Genomic DNA, 26,675 nt, shown 5'->3' with positions numbered 1-26,675 from the left:
TTTAATCCTTATTTGTTTAAATTCCCAGACGTAAGATATAAGTCTAGTTTGTACAGATGTTTGAAAACTGACCCTGTTTCCCGGGGAAATGGCCAGGAAGCCTATAAAATGTTTAAATAGATCTAATGAATGAAACTTTAACGTCTCCTGTTGTGCTTTTTTTTTTTTTTTTTTTTTTTTGGCATTGACTTTTGCATATTGTTTTTGTTTATATCTGTGGTGGATACACTTGTATAATGTTCTTTATTTTCCCCGCTAGTGTTTTTTATAGTTTTCCCCCAAAGTAGTGCTGTTTACCTAATGCACTACTTGCTGTTAATACTGGGAAAAGCAGGACTTCTGCCAGTTGATGGCTTCTATATTCCAATTCACTTAATCTGTCTAAACCTCAGTGAAAATAAGGATAACATATGCTTTACCCACTTCGCTGCTAATTGTGAGGATCCAATTAATGAATATGTGAGCAAAAACAGCAAAATGCTTTTATAATGCTGCTTTTTGGGGGATACAGCGGTGACACTCAAATAGTCCTGCTGTTAAATTAGACCTTTACATCGTATACGTATTTCTACCCATAGATTGTCCACATCCAATAGTGTATGGTTATATTTTAAAATATTTCATACTTATCTCACTTTATTGTCAGTACCGAACCTTATTTTCCCAAATATCAACTGTAAAAGCCTTCATTCAGATATGTTTAAATACATTTTCTTAACTTTCTTTGCATGCAAATTGTCTTTGCAACGTCTGCATTATATGGAGTTTATAGGTCTTGAATCATGGCTATACAGTTTCTAAAGCTAAGGATCTGATTTTAAAATCACTAAAATCTATTCCTTTGTTTTGTTAGGTTCATCAGACTTAACTTCTGCTAGAAATTGTCACCAGCCTCTAAAAGAAAATCCCATGGTGTCAGAAAGTGTAAGCAAAAGGATTCTTAATTATGCTCACATTAAAATTTTCAGTGTTGTCAAATAATGTATTCTTAAATTATGTTTGATTAGCAACATGCCTTGTTTTTATTTAAATATCACTTACCAAAACAAATGTTTTATATACTACAATTGTGACTTTGAATGGTGTTTGAGACATTAAACAAAAGGCCTTCCTTAGAATCAAAAATACCCATTATTAAAATAATGACCGCTGAAAGAGATATGATAACTGAAAAGAAGCTCCCTTACTATTCAGGGAAAAGGTGTTCTTGCCCAGAGATTTAACATATTCTTAGGTAAAAGAAAAGGATCAACTAACAGTACAATTTTCTTTAACATGAGGTGTGTGCTTGCATGTCATTCTAACACTTGTGAGGTGTTTTGGTTTTTTTAGAAGGGAGGTTCTTTAAGAATAACATGAAATTATCATCTTAACTTTATAATGCCGAACGTATTTGATAAATATAATGTTTTGGTTATGAGATCTAATTAGACATTGATAGCTAATCATAGTGTTGACCTATGTATTGTCAGTTTAATAAGTCTTTATAATGAGAGTTTCACAATATACTATTTTGAAAATTGAAGCAGGTAAACTAATAATTCAATTAAAACTATATGACAATTTTGTCAAAAGCTCACAATAAAATGTATAATTATGTGCTGTACTTGGTCGCTATGTAAATGCCTAGACTTTGGAGTGGTTTTTTGTTGTTGTTTTGTCTTTTTTTTTTTCTTTTAAGCAGGCCTTATTTAATGATATCTAAACTTCTCAAATGTATGGATACACTGTTATTGTATAATTGAGGATAAATCTGTGATCTTCATGATATTGTACCATCCTTATCTACTCCATTTGACTCACAGTGAGTCAGATTTTTACGTTTCACTGAAGCAACTGAGATGTTAAATGACTTGCTCTGCTAGAAGTGGCATACTGGTTTGAGTCTGAATCTCAGTGCTACATTTGCTTGCTGGTTCATTTACGCATTCATTTGCTTGTCTGATAGTGTGTTACTCACCCATTCAACAAATCTTTGAGTAGCTTTAAGGTACATGAGCATTGCGTGGTGATGGAAATGAAGCATATGAAATACACAGTCCTGCCCTCCCAGAACACAGTAGTCGCAGAGCTAGTAAATGGTTCTTGATAAATAATAAATCCGAACTTTATTTATCCTATTTCTTCCCTTCATATCCCAAAGGATTTTTCTAAAGATGTTGCAGTGCAAGTGTTGCCTTTGGATAAAATAGAAGAGAGCAACAAACAAAAAGGTAAAAGAATAATATTGATTTTTTATTGTTATAAAATATACTTAACGCAAAGTTTACCACTTTAGCTATTTTAAAATGTACAGTTCTGTGACGGTAAGTACATTTACATTGTTGTACAATCATCATCACCTTTCATATCCAGAGCTTTGTCATCTCTCCCAACTCTACCCGTTAAACACTAACTGCTCATTTTTCGTCCCCTCAGCCCTGAGCATCCTACTTTTTGTCTCTATGAATTTGACTATGCTAGGTACCTTATATAAGTAGAATCATATAGTATTTGACCTTTTGTGACTGGTTTATTTCACTTAGCATAATGTTTTCAAGGTTCATCCATGTTGTAGCATGTGTCAGAATTTTCTTCTTAAGGGTAGAATTTATTTTTAAGGATTTATTACATAGTCTTACAGTTTTTATTATTTTCATTTTAAATTAGTTTTTCTTCCCAAATTAAGCTATTCCTAGAATCTGTAAAATCCAGAATAAGGTTTACAATGGTGAAGGTTATCTTGTTATTACCAATCTATTGCATAGGTTTAGTATTAGATATGTTTATGATTTTTTTTTTTTTTTGAGACAGAGTCTCCCTCTGTTGTCCAGGCTGGAGTGCAGTGGCGTGATCTCGGCTCACTGCAACCTCCAGCTCCCAGGTTCAAGCAATTCTTCTGCCTTAGCCTCCTGAGTAGCTGGGATTACAGGTGCACGGCACCACACCCAGCTAATTTTTGTGTTTTTTTTTTTGGTAGAGACAGGGTTTCTCCATCTTGACCAGGCTGGTCTCAAACTCCTGACATCAAGTGATTTGCCTACCTCAGTCTCCTAAAGTGCTGGAAATACAGGGCCACCGTGTCTGACCCCATATGAATTTTAAAATAGTTTTTTCTAATTCTTTGAAAAATGATGTTGGTAATTCGATAGGAATTGCATTGAGTCTATAGATGGCTTTGGGCAGTATGGTCATTTTAATGATATTGATTTTTCCAATTCATGAGCATGGAATGGTTTCCACTTGTTTGTGTCATCTGTGATTTTTTTTCATTAGTGTTTTGTAGTTCTCCTTGTAGAGATCTTTCACCTTCTTGATTAAATGTATTCCTAGGAATTTTATGTTTTGTGTGCCACTATTGTAAATGACATTGAGTTCTTGATTTGATTCTCAGCTTGAACATTATTAGTGTGTAGAAACGCTACTGATTTTTGTACATTGATTTTGTATCCTGAAACTTTACGTAAGTCATTTATCAGATCTAGGGACATTTTGGAGGAATCTTTAGGGTTTTCTAGGTGTAGGACCATGTCATCAGTGAACAGAGATAATTGGACTTCCTCTTTTACTTTTTGGATGCCTTTTATTTCTTTCTCCGTCTGATTGCTCTGGCTGGGACTTCTACTACTATGTTGAAAAGAGTGGTGAGAGTACGCATCCTTGTCTTGTTCTAGTTCTTAGGGGGAATGTGTTAAACTTTTGCCTGTTCAGTATGATGTTGGCTGTGGGTTTGGAATTATGAGGATTATATTATTGCTTAATCACTTAATTTGTTCCTTGTCCTTTTCAATTGTGGAGTGCTATGGCCGAGTTCCTAAACATTCTTTCAGTTAAAGAAGATTTTTTTAGTGGCTTATTAAAATTTAATAAATATTCAGAAATTTAATATATATTTTTGTGTCTTGATTTTGCAGCAAATGACATCTTCATTTCTCAGTATACAATGGGACAGAAAGATGCTGTAAGAACAGTTTTAAAGCAAAAGTAAGTTTCATTTACCGAAAATAATTGGACCATTTCTTATGTTTAAAATCAGATTCATTTGTACTTTGGACATATGAAAAACTGTCTTTTCACCATGTGAAATATATATTGTGTGATGATATGTATAAAGCGTTTCTCATGGTGCTAGACACATTTAAAATACTCAGTAGCAGTTAGCAGTTGTTATTATGGAAGTGCTATAGTATTAACTTATTTAACACACCTATAAAATAGATTTCATTACTATCCTAATTTTATAGAACCCTCATTTTCTTTTATTTATTTATTTATTTAGAGATGGAGTCTCACATCGCCCAGGCTGGAGTGCAGTGGCATGATCTCGGCTCGCTGTAACCTCTGCCTCCCAGCTTCAGGGGATTCTCCTGCCTCAGTCTCCCAAGTAGCTGGGATTACAGGCACCTGCTATTATGCCGAGCTAATTTTTGTATATTTCTAGAGATGGAGTTTTACCATGTTGGCCAGGCTGGTCTTGAACTCCTGGCCTTAGGTGATTCACCTGCCTCAGCCCCCCGAAGTCCTGGGGTTACAGGCGTGAGCCACCATGCGTGGCCAGAATCCCCATTTTATAGATAAGGAAGCTAAGGCATTGGGAGATGGAGAGATTGATTTTCCCAAGGTCCAGGTTGTTACTGGACTGGGATTTGAATGTGCAAGTCTGCCTTTAGAGCCATCTCTCTTAACCACTTTACTATACTGCTTATAGCAGCGCTCAATAGTTCCTTATGCATAATACTTATTATTTATTATCCAAAGATATTTAGACTTTTCCTGGTCAAAATCTCAGAAAGAGATGAGTTTAGCACCTGAGCACCTGGATGCAGTGAAGAGAGACCATGGTTACTCCACCTAAATGCCCCCTCCAACTTTATCTTAAACACCAATGAAACATAAAACTAACCTTGACGACAGCACATGAGAAACATGAAGGAAGAATAAATTCACTAGTCTGGAGGTAATTAATGTTATCTTTATCATACTCCTACGCTAGATGTGTTCTACTCCTGAACCAGAGCACTGCAGAAGGCCCCTTAGGAAATAGAAAAAAATTTTACTTACTTTTGAATTCTCATTTTATTCAAAAGGAAATTACATATTAGTTTTGTAAATGGAAAATCTGTATTGTTTAGAATACGTTTAAAAATAAATATACAGGCCAGGTATGGTGGCTCACACCTATAATCCCAGCATTTTGGGAGGCTGAAGTGGGTGGATCACTTGAGCCCAGGAGTTTGAGACCAGCCTGGACAACATGGCAAAGCCCCATCTGTACCAAAAAAATATACAAAAATTAGCCAGGCATGGTGGCGTGCACCTGTAGTCCCAGTAACGTGGGAGGCAGGAAGTAGGAGGATTTCTTGAGCCTGGGAGGCAGAGCACGGTGCAGTGAGCTGAGATGGTGCCACTCACCCCACTGCACTCCAGCCTGGGCAACAGAGCTAGACCTGTCTCAAATAAATTAATTAAATAACTATACAACTATTAAAATACAACATTTATTCTTTTTCCACCAACAGTTTTCCATAGTATACATATTATGTTCTGGGAAGCACCAGAATAACAAAAAATAAATACTACCCCTAAATTACAAAGGTATAATCTGAGCCAGCCAGAGTTTCACAGCTGGTTCTTTGGTCCTATCAGGTTTTTACTTTTTATATTTGTTCACACTAAAATTCTCAATACATAATATAGCAGTTAGGAGAGGCATTTGGATGGTAAATTATATCAGAAGGTTTCTAAATATATAAGAAAAAGCCCTAGTGAGGGCATGGTGTTGTCTGTCATCTTCTCTACTTAAACTAAAAATTGCAGATTACATCTGACTCAGTTGGATAGAAAGCAATCACCACTTCTATCCAGCAGACCCTTAGTGGACGAAGTAGCTGCTTGCAGCCACAATAGGGACTTTATAAACTTCCCTTCCAGTCAGAACTCTCAGAACTAAAATTTCTCAGAACTTTCAAATCTGAGAGGGAGAAGTTGTTAATAAATAAGTGGACAGTGAGAGAAAATTGCAAACACTGCCTCTTTTATCTGTTGCTAGATCTCTCCCTAACTAAGGATGAATGAACGTAATTTTTTTTTTTTTTTTTTGAGATGGAGTCTTGCACTGTCACCCAGGCTGGAGTGCAGTGGCGCAATCTGGGCTCACTGCAACCTCCGCCTCCCAGGTTCACGCCGTTCTCCTGCCTCAGCCTCCTGAGTAGCTGGGACTACAGGTGCCCGCCACCATGCCTGGCTAACTTTTTGTATTTTTAGTAGAGATGGGGTTTCACTGTGTTAACCAGGATGGTCTCGATCTCCTGACCTCATGATCTGCCTCCCTCAGCCTCCCAAAGTATTGGGATTACAGGCGTGAGCCACCGTGCCCGGCCCTGAACAGAATTTTTTAAAAGCCAAAACAACTAAGGAGGCTCTATGGGAAGGTAATTACAATGTAGAGAATAATAACTGAATCAAACTATAGAAATGACTCTCATGTTTAATTATGTCCCAAGAGATATACCTTTAAAATGAAGCAGGCTGAAAATAAAAATACAACAAAAGTATTTTGAGGAGAAAACAAATAAAAAGAAATAAGAATTAGCAATATTAATTCTAGTTGAAGTAAAATTCAAGGCATATCTGCTAAATAGACTAAATAGGACCAATTTTTTGGGCAAAGTTAATTTTTTAGTTAATTTAAAAAATCTTTAATGTAGCCAGGCGCAGTGACTCACGCCTGTAATCACAGCACTTTGGGAGGCTGAGGCGGGCAGACTACCAGTTCAGGAGATCGAGATCAGCCTGGCCAAACACAGTGAAACCCCATCTCTACTAAAAATACAAAAGATTAGCCGGGCTTGGTGGCATGCACCTGTAGTCCCAACTACTCGGGAGGCTGAGGCAGGAGAATCACTTGAACCTGGGAGGCAGAGGTTGCAGTGAGCAGAGATTGTGCCACTGCACTCCAGCTTGGGGGACAGAGTGGGACTCTGTCTCAAAAACAAAACAAAACAAAAACTTAATAAATAATAAATGTAAAGAGTTTTAAAAAATCAAATACTATGAAAAGCTTATAATGAAAAACCACCATCTTCTACCCCACTATTTCCTTAACCACTAGGCCTGTTCCCCAGTGGCAGCTGCTTTTAATTCTTTTACCTCTTTCCTCTGAGAGGTGATTTCATAAATCAAAGTAGTATGCTTACAGTACTATCTTTGATTTATTAAATTTAAGTCAAGCACAGTGGCACATGCCTGCAATCCTCTCTACTTGAGAGACTGAGGCAGGAGGGTCGCTTGAGCTCAGGAGTTTATATACAGCTGGGGCAACATGGTGAGAACCCTTCTCTTAAAAACAAAAAAAAAATCTGTCTATACTGGGTTGTGAAAAAATACAAAAAACAACAACAACGAATAAACGTAAACTGCACTTATTCTACTATGATAAGCTTAGCTGTCTTAAGTTACTTTTTCTCCCTTCCACTAATTATAGTTACTCTGTATTGATTTATATAACAGCCATAAACGTAAAAAACTTTTTTACTTTATAAAGTTTCAATGTTTACAGAAGTAGAGAGGATAATTTGTTGAACTCCCGTGTTCTCATAGCTTAGCTTCAATTTTTAGCATTTTGTTTCATTCATAACCGCCCCACATACCCATGAATTATTATAAAACAAATCCCAGAAGTCATTTCATTTTATCTTTATATACTTTAATATACGTACCTGAAAGATAATTTTTTAAAAAGGTATTGCCATAATGCTACTATCATACTGAAACATAATAATTTCTTAATATTATAAAATGTTGAGTCAATATTCAAGTTTCTGTCACTGTCTCATGATTTTTTTATGGTTACTTTTTGTTTTGTTTTGGGATTGGTTTTTGTTTTTGTTTTCTGAGACAAGGTTTCAAACTCTTATCACCCACGGTGGAGTGCAGTGAGGTGATTGTAGTTCACTGCAACCTCAAACTTCAGGCTCAGGCAGTCTTCCTCCCTTGGCCTCCTGAGTAGCTGGGACTACAGGTATGCACCACCATGCCTGGCTAAATTTTTTTTTTATGTTTTGTAGAGACTGGCCTCACGGTGTTGCCCAGGCTGGTCTCGAACTGCTGGGCTCAAGTGATCCACAGCCTTGGCCACCCAAAGTGCTGGGATTACAGGCGTGAGCCACGGCACCCTGTGGTTAATTTAATTTTGCATTAGAATCTAAGGAAGAGAGCCACACTTTACATTTGAATGATATGTCTCTTAAGTTTTTTTTTTTTTTTTTAAGACAAAGTCTCACTCTGTTGCCTAGGCTGGAGTGCAGTGATGCGATCTTGGCTCACTTCCAACTTCCACCTCCTGGGTTCAAACAATTCTCCTGCCTCAGCCTCCTGAGTAGCTGGGATTACAGGCATGCACTACCATGCCTGGCTATTTTTTTGTATTTTTAGTAGAGACGAGGTTTCACCATGTTGATTAGGCTGGTCTCAAACTCCTGACCTCAGGTGATCCCGCCCACCTCGGCCTCCCAAAGTGCTGGGATTACAGGTGTGAGCTACCATGCTGAGCCTTCAGTTTGTTTTAATTTACAGATTTACCCTCATTTTGTTTTTCTTATAATTTGTTTGTCTTAAGAAATTTTCTACCTTCTGGATTTTGCTGAATGTATCCTTTTTTTGTCTTTAACATGTTTCTCTCAACCTTGAATTTCTGTCAAATGGCAAGAATGCTTGATAGGTGATGTTATATACTTCCTGTGTAATACATCAGGATACACAGATGTCTGATTATATCTCTTATTGTGAAATTAGGATTGATCTGTTAATACACCACGTTTTTGTATCAAATTACAGCATATGGAAATTTGAGGACTAAGAGTCTAAATAGTCAATTTTAGAAATTTAGCAGGAAAATAATTTCTTATAAAAGCTAAAGGAAGCTGGGCATGGTGTCTCATGCCTGTAGTCCTAGCACTTTGGGAGTCCAAGACAGGAGGATCACTTGAGCCCAGCAGTTTGAGACCAGTCTGGGCCATATAGCAAATTTTTTTTGATTAGCTGGGTATGGTAGCATGTGCCTGTAGTCCCAGGTACTTGGGAGGCTGAGGTGGAAGGATCACTTGGGCCTGGGAGTTTGAGGCTGCCGTGAGCCATATTCATGCCATTGCACTCCAGCCTGGGTGACAGAATGAGACCCCGTCTCAACAGAAAAATAGAGAGACAGACAGTCAGACAGATGCTGAATGATAGGGAAAAAAAGCAGGGAAAGCAGAAGAAATCAAGTATATCATATAAAAGAAAACATAAACACAGTAGAATGTTTTCAACTAGTTCTAGAAGTGTGTCAGTGTAATAAGCAAATCCTAGACAAGTCTAAGTCAGAAAACTAGTGAGAAAATGTATGTTATAAATAAAAAGAGGACATAATGATAGACTTAGAAGGTATTAAGAATACTGTGTACTTGAATGCTACAAATTAAGAAATCTAGATGAAAGAAATAACTCACCAAAAATAACCATATAACTAAGAAGATTTTAGTAGGCCAGTTACTGGGAAATAAATTGAAAAAAAAAAAAAAAAAAAAAACCTTCAAAGAGCAATCTCCAAAAGCAGTCATGATTTTCTTTGAGTTCTTGAAAAATTTTAAGAAACAGATTATGATCATGCTATATATTCTGCTCCAGAGCAATGAAAAGTAAAGAATGCCACTCATGTCATTTTATGATGCTAACCTAGCCCAAGTATCCATACTTAACAATTAGTTCCATCAGAGATATTTTCATCACACTATTGTAATTTAAACAAACGTAGTTCTTGAAATGCAATAATTAAATCTAATACTATTCTAATAGTTAAAGAAAAAGATACAGTTGTATTGATATATCATTATTATAAATAAGTTATGAGTAAATTATATCTTATCATATGTTAAAAGATAACACGCAATGATTAAGTAGAGTTTAGCCCGGGAATGCAGCAATGTTTTAAAAACGGTAATAGCAAATTCTGTTATAATGCTTATGCACCAGGCACTGTTCTCTGCACTTTTTTAGTTTATTTTTGTCTTACTTTTTGTTTTTTATTTTGTGGAGACAGGATCTCGCTCTGTTACCCAGGCTGGAGTTCAGGGGCAGGTTCACAGTTCACTTCAGCCTTGACCTCCCAGACTCAAGTAATCCTCCCACCTGAGGTCCCTCTAACCCCACCCCAGAGTAGCTGGGACTACAGGCATTTGCCACCACATCCAGCTAACATGTTTACTTTTTGTAGATATAGGGTCTCACTGTATTGCCCAGGCTGGTGTCAAACTCCTGGGCATAAGAAGTCCTCCTGCCTCAGCCTTTGAAAGTGCTTGAATTACAGGCATGAGCCAACATGCCTGGCTGCACTTCTTACATACTACTCAATCTTTACAAAAACGTGGCATGTCTAATAACGTTTCAAGCTTACAAATAAGGAATAGAAGGCTTTAAGTCACCCATGTAGTCTGTCTCCAGAGATAGTGCTCTTAACTATTGCGCCACTATAGTAATTCATGATCTCTTAATATATTTATATCATTTGATCAAATAAGAAAGTATATGTGACAAGCACTACAGTCACATTTAGTGACATTTTATGCCCGTATCTTCTTAATTTTTTTATTTTTTAAATTGACAAATAATTGTACATATTTGTAGGGTACATAGTGCTGTACTTATAATGTATAGTGATCAGATCATGGTAATTAGCATATCCATCGTCTGAAACAGTTATCATTTCTTTGTGTTAGGAACCCTCAATATCCTCCTTTTAGCTATTTGAAACCGTGTAACACATTATCCTTAACTATACTCATCTTACTATAGTCATTCCTCCTATCTAGCTGTAACTATTCCTGACTTATTCCTCCTATGTAGTTGTAATTTTGTATCCTTTCACAAATCTCTCCGTATGCCTCCCTTCCGTACCCATTTTATACTCAGTCACCACACACACACACATAATACCCACAAACTTCTTTAAGAATAGAATGATACATTCTTTTTTTTGAGATGGAGTTTCACTCTTGTCACCCAGTCTGGAGTGCAATGGCATGATCTTGGCTTACTGCAACCCCCACCTCCTGAGTTCAAGTGATTCTCCTGCCTCAGCCTCCTGAGTAACTGGTATTACCGGCATGTGCCACCACGCACAGCTGATTTTTTGTGTTTTTAGTAGAGACGGGGTTTCACCACATTGGCCAGGCTGGTCTCAAACTCCTGACCTCAGGTGATCTGCCCACCTTGGCCTTCTAAAGTGCTGGGATTACAGGCTTGACCCATCGTGCCCAGCCAGAATGATACATTCTTAACGTGAAGGACGATGTTTATTGTAAACCTATAGTCAATACCCTGTTTAACAGTAAAATTGGGAACAGGACAAGATGTCCATTATTTTTTAAACTTAATTTGGAAGCCTTAGTTGGAGCAGTTAGATAAGAAAATGAAATCAGGTATGGATATTGAAAAAGAGGAGACAAAGTTATAATTTATAGAAAATATTGTGTATTCAGCATATCCAAGAGATCACTAACTCAGAAATTTTTACACTAATGAAAGTTCAGGAAGGTGACCAGATAATCAGCATATTATTCAATCATAAAGTGGAATAACAATTACCATAGCAGTGTCCCCACGCCCCCCCAAAAAGGTTGGGAATACTCATAACCAAAAGTCTGTAGAATCTATCTGAAGAAGTATGAAATTTTATCAAGGGAAATAACCAAAGGCTAAGATAAATTAAGAGACTCAACATGTTCTTGGATGGGAAGACTAAGCACTGTAAAAATATGTTATAACAAAATTAGCATATGTTTTGCTGTAGTCAGTCTTAAAATTTTTTGTTATTTTGAGAATAAGTGGTAGACGTAAATTGGAAACGTAATTCTAAAACCTGGAAGAACATACTGTTGAGAAAAAAATGTGTGTGCCTGTGTGTATACTGTATGTATATATTTATGCTATATGTGTGTGTATATACATACACACAAAATTAAGAATACATCCATATAGAATACATTCAGTTTGGAATAGCTAAGATGAATTTGGAAAAGCAAAAACAAAAATGGAATGATGGAGAACCTGCCTTAATTGATATTATAATATACTCTAAAGCCTTAGAGGAATGAAGAATCTGGCCAGTGTGTCTAGAACAAGGGGAGAACTCCCTTATGTGTGACTGGAGAGATAAGCAAGGGACTAGGTTATGAACTCCTCTAAAGGAATTTGGTCATTAATATAAGATAAATGGCAAATCATTTAAAAGTTTTAAAGAATTAGATATATTTCTTAAAATACTCACTATGGTAGCCATATGAAAAAATGGATTGAAAGAGGGCTAGACTATAGTCCAGCAAATGAATTGGCTCTGGAGTTTTTGGGGAGGAGTGAATTAGATTGGTCCTGAATACACTGGGAAGTGGTGGTATGGTAGTGGGAATCATGCTCAGTTGGAGAGGAAAAGACAAATTTGGAAGATGATTAGGAGACTGAATTGACAGGAATTGTTAATTGGATATGAGGGTAAGGAAGGCACTAAGGTTGAATCCCAGATTTTTGGCTTTCACAAATACATGGTCAGTGGTATATGCATTGAGAAAGGAAATTCTTGGGGATAGCTTATTCTGGGCATGGTCAAGGGTTTGAGGTTCCTATGAGAAATGTGGGTAAGAAATGTTCAGGAAAAAATGGAATATAAAGGTCAAGTTGCCAAGCGGTGGCTCATGCCTATAATCCCAGCACTTTGGGAGGTCAAGGTGGGAGAATGGCTTGAGCCTAGGAGTTTGAGATCACCCTGGGCAGCATGGCAAGACCCCATCTCTAAAAACAATAAATTAGCCAGGCAGGGTGGCATGTGCTTGTACTCCTCACTACTTGGGAGGCTGAGGCAGGAGGATCAGTTGAGCCTAGGAGGTTGAGGCTGCAGTGAGCTGTGGTTGTGCTACTACACTACATCCTGGGTGACAGTGAGATCCTGTCTCAAAAAAAAAAAAAAAAGGCCAAGTTCACAAAAGGGATCCAAGCTGGAAATTAAGATGCAGAAGTCATTATGTAAGTGGCAGTCTAAGTCTAAGCTCTGGAAATGGTTTAAGTGATTCAATGAGGTTATGATAGTGAAAAGAAAGATGGCTAGGGCTGGATGGACTCTGAGAAAAGCAAACATTGAAGGAGGATGTGGAGAAAGCAAGCTAGCTTCTAAACACTGCTCAGAAAGTTTGGCCAGAGATATAGGGGGTATGGCGTTAACAAAGCCAAGGGGAATTAGGTTCCAAGTGTGATGTGCTGATCCAAGGTAATGGAAGGTAAGGACTGAAAAATGTACACTGAATTAACAAGCAGGATTCTTAGTGGCCTTGGTGAGAATAGTTGCAGCACAGCACTGGGATATTCAGTGGATTTAAGAATAAAGAAAAACTGGCTAAAAAAGAAGACTATAATGAAATAATTGCTTCTTAATGGTAGGGTTATGTGCATTTTTTGACATTTATATTTCATAGCTCTTTATATTTGCCACATTGAGCATTTATTAATTTAATAATTGAAAAAATAAAATTTAAAAGCCTATAAAGAAATTTATGTCTAGCCTTATAATGTTGTTTATCTTGTTGGGCAAAGGTAAGTCACTTTCAGACTTCAGGCAGAAACCTTAAAGATAAGGAATTCCTGAATTATATTTTCATACTCTACCCCTCAATCAGTTAAATATATATATTGAGCAGTTACTACATACCTAATCCTTTGTTAGTTGCTGTTTGCTATGAAAGAAGTCCCGCTGTCATTCCCAACCCTGGAGGAATTAGTGATTAATTACATTCAATATATTATTAAATTGTCCCGTACAGATATGTAAACCCTGGGGTGGCTGAGTAGCAAGCCTCCATTGATAGGTAGTAAATGCAAAAGGAGTTAATGAAGGGAGGGATCGAGAGGAAGTGTTAGAAGCACAGACTTCTTGAAGAAGGTAATACTTGCATTGCACCTTAAAGGAGGAGAAGGATGTAATAAGTTGGGTGGAAGAAGGGTGAGAGAGCAGAGTGAGGACAAGCGTGGAGTCACTTGTGGGCATGACATAGTATGTGTAGTTAGTGAGGAGAGCCTTGTGTACGGAAAGCCAAACAGAGGAAATTAGCCAATTCAGTTGTTTTTAAGGAATAATTTTAGATTTTTGAATGGTGACATATGTGTAGGAAGCTTCTAAGCAAGTAGAAACTGGAAGAATGGAATAGTTAGTAATGGGTGATGAAACTTTACAGTTGAGAGAGAAAAGTTAGAAGAGAAAAGTGCCAAACTGAGAGAAAAAGCTCTGGTGTCATGGTAAGACCTCTGGGAATTGGGCTCTAACTCTACCACTTAATAAATAGTTCTATGACAATGATCAAGTAAATCCTGTTACCTCTGTGGACTGCCATTTCTTCATCTGTAAAATTAGGAAATTAGGATATCCTGTGACCTCTGTGGACTGCAATTTCTTCATCTATAAAATTAGGAAATTAGGATGGTTGACCTATAAGTTTCTCCCAGCTCTATAATTCTGTGACACTCTTCATGCAATTGTGATGAAATAATTGACAACACTTTATGACTCAATTGGATATGAGAAGATAAGCAAGTAGAGAAGTCAAGGTGACTCCAACATTTTGAGACTGAGAGAAAAATGTTATTCTTAATAGAAATGGGGAAATATCAAAGAGGAGTAAGTTTAATAGTTCTGTAATGCTTTTAAAAGTCAAGGGGGAAGTCCAGCAGCTGGAGATGGAACATATTGCTAACGACTTTACTTAGGCTTTCTTAGGGACTCTTCAGTTTTGTCAGTGGTTCCTTTCATTGTTTTCTTTGAGGCCACATATCAAGCAAATTGACTAGCCTTCTTTTTTCTTTTAGTATTTAATTAAATGCCTTATTGCAAATATGTATCTATTTACTGGACTTGTTTTTATTTCAGGGTCTTTTTTTATTTTTAACTGTTTTTTTTTTTTTTTTTTTTTTTTGTAGAGATGGGGTTTGCCATATTGCCCAGGCTGGTCTTGAACTCCTGGGCTCAAGCAATCCTCCCGCCTTGGCCTCCCACAGTGCTAGGATTACAGTCATGTAACACTACACCCAGCTAATTCAGGCTTCTTAATAGTGTATTTTGTGAACATTTTAATAAATGGAGTGGCCTTCCTTTCTTTCTGTCTTGCTTTGCTCTGCTCTGCTCTTCTTTCTCTCTCTCTCTGTCTCCCACTCTCTCTCTTCCTCCTTCCCTCCCTCCGTCTTTCCTGTCCTGTCTTGTCCTTTCCTTAGACTGAGCTTCTTATTCTCCAGGCTGGAAAGCAATGGTGCGATCTCTGCTCACTGCAACCTCCGTCTCCTGGGTTCAAGCGATTCTCCTGCCTCAGCCTCCCGAGTAGCTGGTATTACAGGCGCCCGCCATCATGCCTGGCTAATTTTTTTGTATTTTTAGTAGAGACAGTGTTTCACCATGTTGGTCAGGCTGGTCTCAAACTCCTGACCTCAGGTGATCCACCTGCCTTGGCCTCCCAAAGTGCTGGGAGTGCCCGGCCTGCCTGAGTGACATTTGTTAAGTAAATCTAAATGAGCTAGAACTTAGAAAATTCTCTTCAGCATTATTAACAATCCCTCTTGGAGACATTATGCTAAGTGAGATAAGCCAGGCACAGAAAGATGAATATCATGTATTCTCATTTACATGTGGAATCTGAAAAAGTCAGATTTATGGAAGCAGAAGGTAGAATGGTAGTTGCCAGGGGCTGGGGGTGGGGAGGAAGTGGGAGATAGAGGTCAAAAGGTACAATTTCTCTTAAACAGGATTAATACATTCCAGAGATCTACCGTACAGCCTGTAACTATGGTTAATAATAATGAATTGTATGCTTGAAAATTGCTAAGACTGTAGATCTTAAATGTTCTCATCACATAAAAAGATAATTATATGAGGTGATGGATATGCTAGTAGCTTGACTGTAATCATTTTACAATGTATACATATATCAAAATATCACATTGTAAATATATACAATTTTTTTCAATTATACCTCAACAAAGTAGGAGAAAAAATAGTCACAAAGTGTACATCAATAGTGCTATAATTCTTATAATTCTTTTTTTTTTTTTCTGAGACAGTGTCTCACTTTGTCTCACATGCTGGAGTGGAGTGGAGTGATCACGACTCACTGCACTCTCTACCTCCCCAGGCTCATGAGATCCTCCCGCCTCAGCCTCTAGAGTAACTGGGACTACAGGTGTGTGCCACCACGCCTGGCTAATTTTTGTATTTTTTGTAGGGACAGGATTTTGCCATATTGCCCAGGCTGGTCTTGAACTCCTTGGCCTTAAGCTATCTGCCCATCTCAGCCTCCCAAAGTGCTGGGATAACAGGTGTGAATCACTGCACCTGGCCAATAATTTTGTAATTCTTTTTTTTGTTGTTGTTGTTGTTGTTTTTTTTTTTTTTTGAGACAGAGTCTCGCTGTGTCGCCCAGGCTGGAGTGAGTGGCGCGATCTCGGCTCACTGCAAGCTCCACCTCCCAGGTTCACGCCATTCTCCTGCCTCAGCCTCTGGAGTAGCTGGGATTACAGGCGCCCGCCACCTCGCCCGGCTAGTTTTTTGTATTTTTTTTAGTAGAGACGGGGTTTCACCGTGTTAGCCAGGATGGTCTCGATCTCCTGACCTCGTGATCTGCCCGTCTCGGCCTCCTAAAGTGCTGGGATTACAGGCTTGAGCCACCGCGCCCGGCCAATTTTGTAATTCTTACATAAATATTTGGAGGATAAAATTATCAATAATTTAAAAACCACAGCAGCTTGTCTGGAAGTAATACGTTATCTCAATGGATTGTTCACAGTAAGTTATAGAACAAAGTTTTCTTTTTATTTTATTTTTCTGGAGAGAGAGTCTCACTGTGTCACCCAGGCTAGAGTGCAGTGGTGCCATCTAGGCTCACTGCAACCTTCGCTGCCTGGGTTCAAGTGATTCTTCTGCCTCAGCCTCCCGAGTTGCTGGAATTACAGGTATGTACCACCATGCCCAGCAAATTTTTTGTATTTTAGTAGAGATAGGGTTTCACCATGTTGCCTAGGCTAGTCTCCAACTCCTGAGCTCCGGCAATCCACCTGCGTTGGCCTCCCAAAGTACTAGCATTATACGCCTGAGCCACCAGACCAAACTTATTCCACTTTTTCTCCCCTTCTCATTACTGTACTTGATTAGTCTTTAAAAAAATAATAAAAGAAAACAGAAAACCATAGTGTTTCTTGGGTTGTCTGCCTTTAGGAGTAAAGCTTGGTACTTTAATTCTTGGAGCTTTTTCTGAGTCGTTTTTTTTGTGTGTGTGACAGAGTCTCGCTCTGTCACCCAGACTGGAGTGCAGTGGTGCGATCCCAGCTCACTGCAACCTTCGCCTCCTGGGTTCAAGCAATTCTCCTGCCTCAGCTTCCTGAGTGGCTAGGACTACAGGCGCATGCCACCTCGCCCGGCTAATTTTTGTATTTTTAATAGAGACGGGGTTTCACCATGTTAGCCAGGCTGGTCTCTAACTTCTGACCCGGTGATCTTCCCGCCTTGGCCTCCCAAAGTCCTGGAATTACAGGCATGAGCCACCGTGCCCAGCCTTCTGAGTGTTTTAAACTTGTACTTTTTGATAATGTATCTTTATAATTGTGCTATACCTTTTTCATATATTTAATTCTTATTTTCCAAAATAATATTGCTCCCTTCAAGGAATTATCTTCTTATTTCTTTAGCCCTTAGTGACCTGGACGTTGATAAATTTTGTTAACCAAATGACCTTGTTTGATAGGTGATTTAATTTAAAAAAAATCAAAACCACCTTCAGCAGATTACCATTTGTTAAGTATTTCTTGAAATGGTTCAATGTAGTTTACTGAATACATTTTTATTGCTTTTTTGTTTATAGAGCTCAAAGCATGCCTGTTGTTAAGGAAGTAAAGGTACATCTGTTAGAAGATGCAGGCATAGAGAAGGATGCTGTTACTCAGGAGACCAGAATTTCACCCAGTGGAATTGATTCAGCTACAACCGTGGCTGCAGCAACTGCTGCTGCCATTGCAACCGCAGCTCCGTTGATAAAGGTATATTTTTCATCCCAGATATTCATAACTACTTTGTGAAATATAGAAGTACTTATTAAGAACTGATTCTATAAATGGTTGTATATAATTATAGACTAGCAACATTGTTGCTCTCAATTTAAAAAATTTTCCCATTTGTGGTTGTGTGTTACTTCTCAGGAATTGTGAAAGTTACCCTCTAATACTGTGATGGCACTAGCGAATTCAGAACTTCCCCAGTTTTAGCACTGAGAGTCCTACATCCTGGGAAACACCTTGGTCCTGGCAACCTGGATAATCGGTTATTCTTATTTGAGAGCTAGAGGAACCTTAGGAACCTTAGAGATAATCTGTGCCTTAGCTGTCACTTTGTAAATGGGGAAGCAGAGAAACAGGTCAGAGTAGGCACGTAAGTCTGGTAGGAGTAACTGACAGAGCCAAAACTAGAACTCAAGGCTGCTGACCTAACTCAGCCTTAAGTTAGTAAAGTATCAAAAGCTACTTTGCTTTTCTGTTTTCTTCTTTTTAATTTCCATTTAAGTATCTTGTTTTAGGCATCATAAAATTCTTTGTGGCAGATTTGTTTGAGACAGAGTCTCACTCTGTTGCCCAAGCTGAAGTGCAGTGGTGAGATCTCGGCTCACTGCAACCTCCACCTCCCAGATTCAAGTGATTCCTCTGCCTCAGCCTCCTGAGTAGCTGGAACTACAGGGCATGCGCCACCATGCCCGGCTAATTTTTTATATTTAAGTAGAGACGGGGTTTCACCATGTTGGTCAGGATGGTCTCAATCTCCTGACCTCGTGATCCACCCGCCTCAGCCTCCCAAAGTGCTGGGATTACAGGCGTGAGCCACCGCGCCTGTCCTATTTATTTATTTATTTATTTATTTATTTATTTATTTTGAGAGGAAACATTTACCTAAGGATAGCTATCATCTGCCTTTCATTTCTGTGACTCTAAAAATAAAGGCATTAAATTATTAGACATTTAGTGGGTAAAGGCTCAAATTTGTTCACTTCTCAATGCCAATTGATTTAAATAACATTTCTAGTAATTAGACATATTTTTGGTATCCTATAATGTGAACTTTTAAAAATACTTTTATTGTTTTAGGTGCAGAGTGATTTGGAAGCAAAAGTCAATTCTGTTACAGAATTACTTAGTAAATTACAGGAGACTGATAAACACCTGCAACGTGTTACAGAGCAGCAAACAAGCATTCAGCGTAAACAAGAGAAACTACATTGTCATGATCATGAAAAGCAAATGAATGTGTTTATGGAGCAGCACATAAGGCATCTTGAAAAATTACAACAACAACAAATAGATATTCAGGTATCTGTAATAAAGCCAGTACAGATTCCATAATCTTTTATCATTTGGATCTCTCAGCTAATATTCATTGATAATTGCAGTAGCTCATTAGATTGTAACAGTTTTAGTTTTGAAATCATGATTTGCTTATCTTTCTTCTCCTGTAATGTGCGTAACTCTGCATTTTATATCTCAAATGTTACTAGATATATGAGACCTCTCCCTCTAGTTGGCTTTTCCTCCTTTTACACTATTTTTGTTCATATCGTTTTTATTTTTTATTTTTATTTATTTTTTGAGATGGAATCTTACTATGGTTGCCCAGGCTGAAGTACAGTGGTGCAATCTCCACTCAACTGGTTTCAAGAGATTCTTCTGCCTCAGCCTCCCATGTAGCTGGGATTACAGGCGCACACCACCACGCCCAGCTAATTTTTGTATTTTTAGTAAAGGTGGGGTTTCACCATGTTGTTCAGGCTGGTCTCGAACTCCTGACCTCAAATGATCTGCCTTCCTCAGCCTCCCAAAGTGCTAGCGTTACATGCGTGAGCTGCCATGCCCAGCTGCATTTTTAAGTGCTTATATCACATTGCAACTATTGGTTTACATCAGCAGTTTTTAGTCTGGGAATGTGCACTAGAATTACTTGAACAGCTTTATAAAAATATTTGTGCTTGAGATTTTGGCAGGCCAAGCTAAGAGGATAGCTTGAGGCCAAGAGTCCAAGATCAGCCTGGTTAATGTAGCAAGACCTCATCTCTTAAAAAAAAAAAAAAAAAAAAAAAATGGCCGGGCGCGGTGGCTCAAGCCTGTAATCTCAGCACTTTGGGAGGCCGAGACGGGCGGATCACAAGGTCAGGAGATCGAGACCATCCTGGCTAACACGGTGAAACCCCATCTCTACTAAAAAATACAAAAACCTAGCCGGGCGAGGTGGCGGGCGCCTGTAGTCCCAGCTACTCGGGAGGCTGAGGGAGGAGAATGGCGGAAACCCAGGAGGCGGAGCTTGCAGTGAGCTGAGATCCGGCCACTGCACTCCAGCCTGGGCGACAGAGCGAGACTCCGTCTCAAAAAAAAAAAAAAGAAATTTAGCCTGGCATGGTGGCATGTGCCTGTAGTCCCACATACTTGAGAGGCTGAGACTGCAGGAGACCGTGAGTCCAGGAGTTTGCGGTTACAGTCAACTATGATAATATACCTGCACTTCATCCCAGATGACAGAGTGAGACCCTATTTCAAAAAAAAAAAAATTGTATATACACACACACACGCGCGCGCACACACACACACACACACACACACATATACACATTCACAGGCACACACGCTTAGGCCTTTCAGAGATTTTGAGCCAGTGATTCTGAGGTAGTGCCTGGCAATCATTGAAAGCTTCATAATGATTCTGATGCACACCCTTGGATAAGAACTACCTGGTGTACATATTTGCTTTTGCATTTAATTAATTAAAATAATGAACATTTTTTTATGCCTTTTGAGAAGAAGGCACTGGGCTATTATAAAAAGTGTTATCCTCACAAGGAGCTGATAGCATACTTTCGTATTTATTTTGGAATTTCTTTTTTTTGAGACGGAGTCTAACTCTGCCGCCCAGGCTGGAGTGCAGTGGTGTGATTTCGGCTCACTGTAGCCTCCACCTCCCAGGTTCAGTGATTTTCATGTTTCAGCTTCCCGAGTAGCTGGGATTGCCGGCCTGCACCACCACACCCAGCTAATTTTTGTATTTTCAGTAGAAACACGTTTTTACTGCGTTGGCCAGACCACTGGCCTCAAGTGATCCACCCATCTTGGCCTCCCATAGTGCTGGAATTACAGACGTGAGCCACCGTGCTCAGACTATTTTGGAATTTCTAATTCCTAGAACACTAGTTAGCACTCAGTAAACTTTTTTTTTTTTTAATTTTTATTTTATTTATTTATTTTTTTATTATTATACTTTAAGTTCTAGGGTACATGTGCATAACGTGCAGGTTTGTTACATATGTATACTTGTGCCATGTTGGTGTGCTGCACCCATCAACTCGTCAGCACCCATCAATTCGTCATTTATGTCAGGTATAACTCCCAATGCAATCCCTCCCCCCTCCCCCCTCCCCATGATAGGCCCCGATGTGTGATGTTACCCTTCCCGAGTCCAAGTGATGTCATTGTTCAGTTCCCACCTATGAGTGAGGACATGCGGTGTTTGGTTTTCTGTTCTTGTGATAGTTTGCTAAGAATGATGGTTTCCAGCTGCATCCATGTCCCTACAAAGGACGCAAACTCATCCTTTTTTATGGCTGCATAATATTCCATGGTGTATATGTGCCACATTTTCTTAATCCAGTCTGTCACTGATGGACATTTGGGTTGATTCCAAGACTTTGCTATTGTGAATAGTGCCGCAATAAACATACGTGTGCATGTGTCTTTATAGCAGCATGATTTATAATCCTTTGGGTATATACCCAGTAGTGGGATGGCTGGGTCATATGGTACATCTAGATCTAGATCCTTGAGGAATCGCCATACTGTTTTCCATAATGGTTGAACTAGTTTACAATCCCACCAACGGTGTAAAAGTGTTCCTATTTCTCCACATCCTCTCCAGCACCTGTTGTTGAGTGAGTGCGGGAATGATCAGCATTGTAAATGTGTTGGTTTTAATTTACTTTTTTTTCTAATTAATATGAAATTTATTTATTTATTTTTGAGATGGAGTTTTGCTCTTGTCGCCCAAGCTGGAGTGCAATGGTGAAATCTCAGTTCATTGCAACCTCCACCTCCCAGATTCAAGTGATTCTCTTCCCTCAGCCTCCTGAATAGCTGGGATTACAGATGCCCGCCACCGTGCCCAGCTAACTTTCTATATTTTTAGTAGAGACGGGATTTCACCATATTGGCCAGGTTGGTCTCAAACTCCTGACCTCAGGCGATCTGCCTGCCTTGGCCTCTCAAAGTGCTGGGATTACAGGTGTGAGTCACCACGCCTAGCCTACTGTGCAATTTAAAAACTTTAAAATATTAAAATATAAACTTCAGGCCGGGCACGGTGGCTCATCCCTATAGTCCCAGCACTTTGGGCGGCCGAGGTGGGTGGATCACTTGAGGTCAGGAGTTCAAGACCAGCCTGACCAACATGGTGAAACTTCGTCTCTACCAAAGATACAAAAAATTAGCTGGGCACGGTGGCACATGTCTGTAGTCCCAGCTACTCAGGAGGCTGAGGCAGGAGAATCACTTGAACCCAGAAGGTGGAAGTTGCAGTGAGTTGAGATTGTGCCACTGTACTCCAGTCTGGGTGACAGAGCGAGACTCTGTCTTAACAACAACAGCAGCAACGAATATATATATATAGAGAGAGAGAGATATACATGCATATCTATATCTATATCTCTCTATATATGTAGATGTACATATATAGAGAGATATAGATATAGATAGAGAGATATAGATGTATATATATCTGTATACATATATATATGTATACATATATATACATCTATATCTCTATGTGGATATACATGTATATCTATACATATATGTATATGTCTATTAATGATTTTCTAAATTATATATTTTTTGTTAAGACAAAAATTCAGAAGAATGTACTAAAATAAGTTTATTATACTTAATATATCATCATAAAGTAGACATTAATTTGCTATAATTTTCAAGACTTAACACGGTTTATCTTGAGCTTTTCATGTGGTCAAAGATAATATTTCACTGGAATGATTATATGCATACCAAGTAAAGTTTAGTAAGTACTCCCTGCATGACTAAAATTGAGTATGCAGCAAATTATCTAGTGAGAGACCAGGAATGAGTCTATAAATTATCTATTAGTTTATAGATAACTTTACTATTTTAAGCCTCAATTTCTTTACCTAGAAAGTATTTTCTGTTGTTCAGGATAAAACGAGATGACACATTTGAAAAGCACATTGATTCCTTAAGGAGAGACTCCTGCTAGTCCTAAGTACTTATCTGCCATCATCCGTCCTTCCATAACTAAATCTATAACTTAATGACTTTCTAATTTTAGAAGAATGGAATCTTTGCTAATTTAGATGTCTTACTTATAAAGCTTATAATTACAGAGAGAGTTGAAGTTTTGGTTACATACTAGATATATTAGTTCAGTAAATGCTTAATGAAATGAAATTAGTTGAGTCTGTTTCATCTGTTTTATGTAGAGGGATCTCAACACACTTTTAGAAATTCTGTAGAACTATGAATCTTTTTAAGTTTTTCTTGGCCTGGCATAAAATTCTGTTTTGATTTTTACTCATTGCATGCCTGTATCAAAATATTTCATGTGCTCCATAAATATATTCACCTACTATGTACCCACAAAAATTAAAACAAAACAATAAAACCCTCTCTTTTGAAACCAGTTTTATTAGTTAAGATACTTGCTTATTTTAGATATTTTATTTTATTTTTGAGATAGAGTCCCGCTCTGTCACCCAGGCTGGAGTGTAGTGGCACCATCTCAGCTCACTGCCACCTCCGTGTCCCGGATTCAAGTGATTCTCATGCCTTAGCCTCCTGGGTAGCTGGGATTACAGGCTCCCGCCACCACGCTCAGCTAATTTTTGTATTTTTAGGAGAGACAGGTGGAACTCCTGACCTTAGGTGATCCACTTGCCTTGGCCTCCCAAAGTGCTGGGATTACAGGCGTGAGCCATTGTGCCTGGCCTCATTTCAGGTATTTTAATAAATAGTGCTGAAAACTGTATTGTCACTGTAGTTTCCATTTATATACAAACACGTATTTTATTGCTGCTGTTAAGCATGGATATTTATTTGAGTACTCACTATCAGTGATTTTCAAACCTTGACCTCGAACAAAATCCTACTATTTAGGATATAAAAGATGGGATGTTTTGGTTTAAAATTCTCTGATTCAAGTAGAGGTTTAGGGCAAGGGCCTCTCCTTCCTGGTCTTCTCTTAGCCGGCTGTAATGGCCCCTGAGCCATGTCTAAGGTGGAAAGAACGGCACTGAAGTTTAGAATGGTTAAGGAAAATGATTAAGGTCACACAGCAGAGTCAGGCTTAGTCAGATCTTTGTGATTCTACATCTTTCCAATGGCATCGCTGCTGCTCCTATAGTGGATAGTTGCAATGTAATATATATTTTTTCATTGTTTATTAAATGTAGTAAATATTGTTTAATATTTCAATGTATTTTATCATCTAACTCAAATGATATCTGAAAATAATGAAATAATCTTATTTCTTCTAGACGCATTTTATTAGTGCTGCACTCAAGACTAGTAGTTTTCAGCCTGTTAGTATGCCCTCCTCCAGAGCAGTGGAAAAGTATTCGTTAAAACCAGAACACCCTAATCTTGGTAGCTGTAATGCGTCTTTATATAACACATTTGCTTCCAAACAAGGTAAAAATATGTAGTTCTCTATGAATAAAAAATGTCAGCTATGAATTTTCTTTGTGCTGCATAAACTGAAAACGTATTTCCTGAGCAGTAGGAGTTTTTGTTTTATAAAATTTATTTATAGGAGTTTTTGTTTTAGAAAACTGTTTGTTGGTTTTTTTTTTTTTAATGTTCTTTTTTTTTAAATTTTCTTTCTCAGGCTACCTTGTCTTAGATAAAACGAGTTCTTTTTTTTACCTCAAGTAATTTTTAGGTTATTTTGAAATTTTTAAAAATTATGGATTATGTTCTTATCTGTGGTTTTAATTAATAACCTTCGTAAATTATCAGAAGCACTTATAAATTTAGGAAAAATTTACTTATTTACAAAAAATGCTTGTAAATAAATCAGTTCTCCTGTTCTCTGACAAACTGCATATTTGCTGTTTCTTGATTCTGTCAGAGCAACTACCTAACAAAGAAATACGTGGCTTATTTGTTAAAACTTTAGTATTTAAAATAAATGAATACATGTGTTTCTAAGTTACTGATATTTGAATAATGAACTAAAGAAAATCGAGGGACTATCCCTTTAATGATATACAACTCTATATAGTACAATATTTTCAACACTTGATTTGTTAGAACATTGTTGTATTATAGTCATTAAAGATTGCTCATGCTTATAAGGTGCTTTACATTTTGCAGTAAATGAGTGGTCCTTACAAAACTGTTGTGCCCAGCACTTTGAGAGGCCAAAGTGAGAGGATCACTTGAGCCCAGGAGTTCGAGACCAACCTGGGAAATATAATGAGATCCTGTCTCTGAAAGTAAAAATAAAAAAATTAGCCAGGTGTAGTAGCACATGCCTGTAGTCCTAGTTACTTCAGAGGCTGAGGTCAGAGGATTGCCTGAGCCCAGGAGGTTGAGGCTTCAGTGAGCTGTGGTCATGCAACTACACTCCAGCCTGGGTGACAGAGCAAGACACTGTTTCAAAAACAAAAAAGCAAACAACAACAACAAAGAACTGTTGTGAAGTAATATGAGTCCATTTTTAAGTTATGAAGAGAGGACAATGAAGCACAGAATGGTATGACTTACCTTGAGCAGGCAAGTCATACCATTCTGTGCTTCATTGTTAACAACAACAAAGAACTGTTGTGAAGTAATATGAGTCCTTTTTTAAGTTATGAAGAGAGGACAATGAAGCATAGAATGGTATGACTTGCCTGCTCAAGGTTACCTGACTTGAGAGGGAGGATGTCAGAGCTAGGGCCAGAACTCATGTTTCAGTATGACCCAGCTGAGTGCCTTCAATAGCAGTGGACGCTTTTTTCATAACTCAATTCCAGAGAATTTCTTGCTTATAATTTTTTCTTAAACTTGAGTTTTCATGAAAAACGTGTCTATTTTATTGATTGTAAATTGAATTTGTTTCTTTGTATATATGTTACAGTAACAAATAAAAGAAATGAGATAGGCCGGGCGCGGTGGCTCAAGCCTGTAATCCCAGCACTTTGGGAGGCCGAGACGGGCGGATCGTGAGGTCAGGAGATCGAGACCATCCTGGCTAACACGGTGAAACCCCGTCTCTACTAAAAAATACAAAAAACTAGCCGGGCGTGGTGGCGGGCGCCTGTAGTCCCAGCTACTCAGGAGGCTGAGGCAGGAGAATGGTGTGAACCTGGGAGGCGGAGCTTGCAGTGAGCTGAGATCCGGCCACTGCACTCCAGCCTGGGTGACAGAGCAAGACTCCGTCTCAAAAAAAATAAAAAATAAAAAAAATAAAATAAAATAAATGAGTAAATTAAGAATTCAGTAAATTAAACTTAATTTTTCTATGCTTTTTCTTGGGCATATATCATGTTTACATAATTGTAACTGTAGCATTTTATACAGCTTTTTTACTAGCACATAAAAACATCTGC

General features: G+C 38.3%; 1 protein-coding gene across 1 annotated transcript in view; it reads left to right on the top strand.

The window, feature by feature from the left end:
* KIAA0586 (KIAA0586 ortholog) overlaps positions 1–26,675 on the top strand; it is a 125,973-nt gene that overhangs the window by 768 nt on the left and 98,530 nt on the right. Inside the window, exons 3-8 of the mRNA XM_023231469.1 lie at positions 854–924; positions 2,144–2,213; positions 3,894–3,963; positions 17,898–18,072; positions 19,168–19,389; positions 24,618–24,771. Of these exons, the coding sequence (XP_023087237.1) occupies positions 854–924; positions 2,144–2,213; positions 3,894–3,963; positions 17,898–18,072; positions 19,168–19,389; positions 24,618–24,771 (762 nt within the window). The remainder of the gene's footprint in view (positions 1–853; positions 925–2,143; positions 2,214–3,893; positions 3,964–17,897; positions 18,073–19,167; positions 19,390–24,617; positions 24,772–26,675) is intronic.

The sequence above is a fragment of the Piliocolobus tephrosceles genome, chromosome 6, assembly GCF_002776525.5.
Source record: "Piliocolobus tephrosceles isolate RC106 chromosome 6, ASM277652v3, whole genome shotgun sequence".
Classification (NCBI taxonomy): domain Eukaryota; kingdom Metazoa; phylum Chordata; class Mammalia; order Primates; family Cercopithecidae; genus Piliocolobus; species Piliocolobus tephrosceles.
Note: the sequence above shows the minus strand (reverse complement) of the source record. Positions and strands in the feature narration are given on the sequence as shown.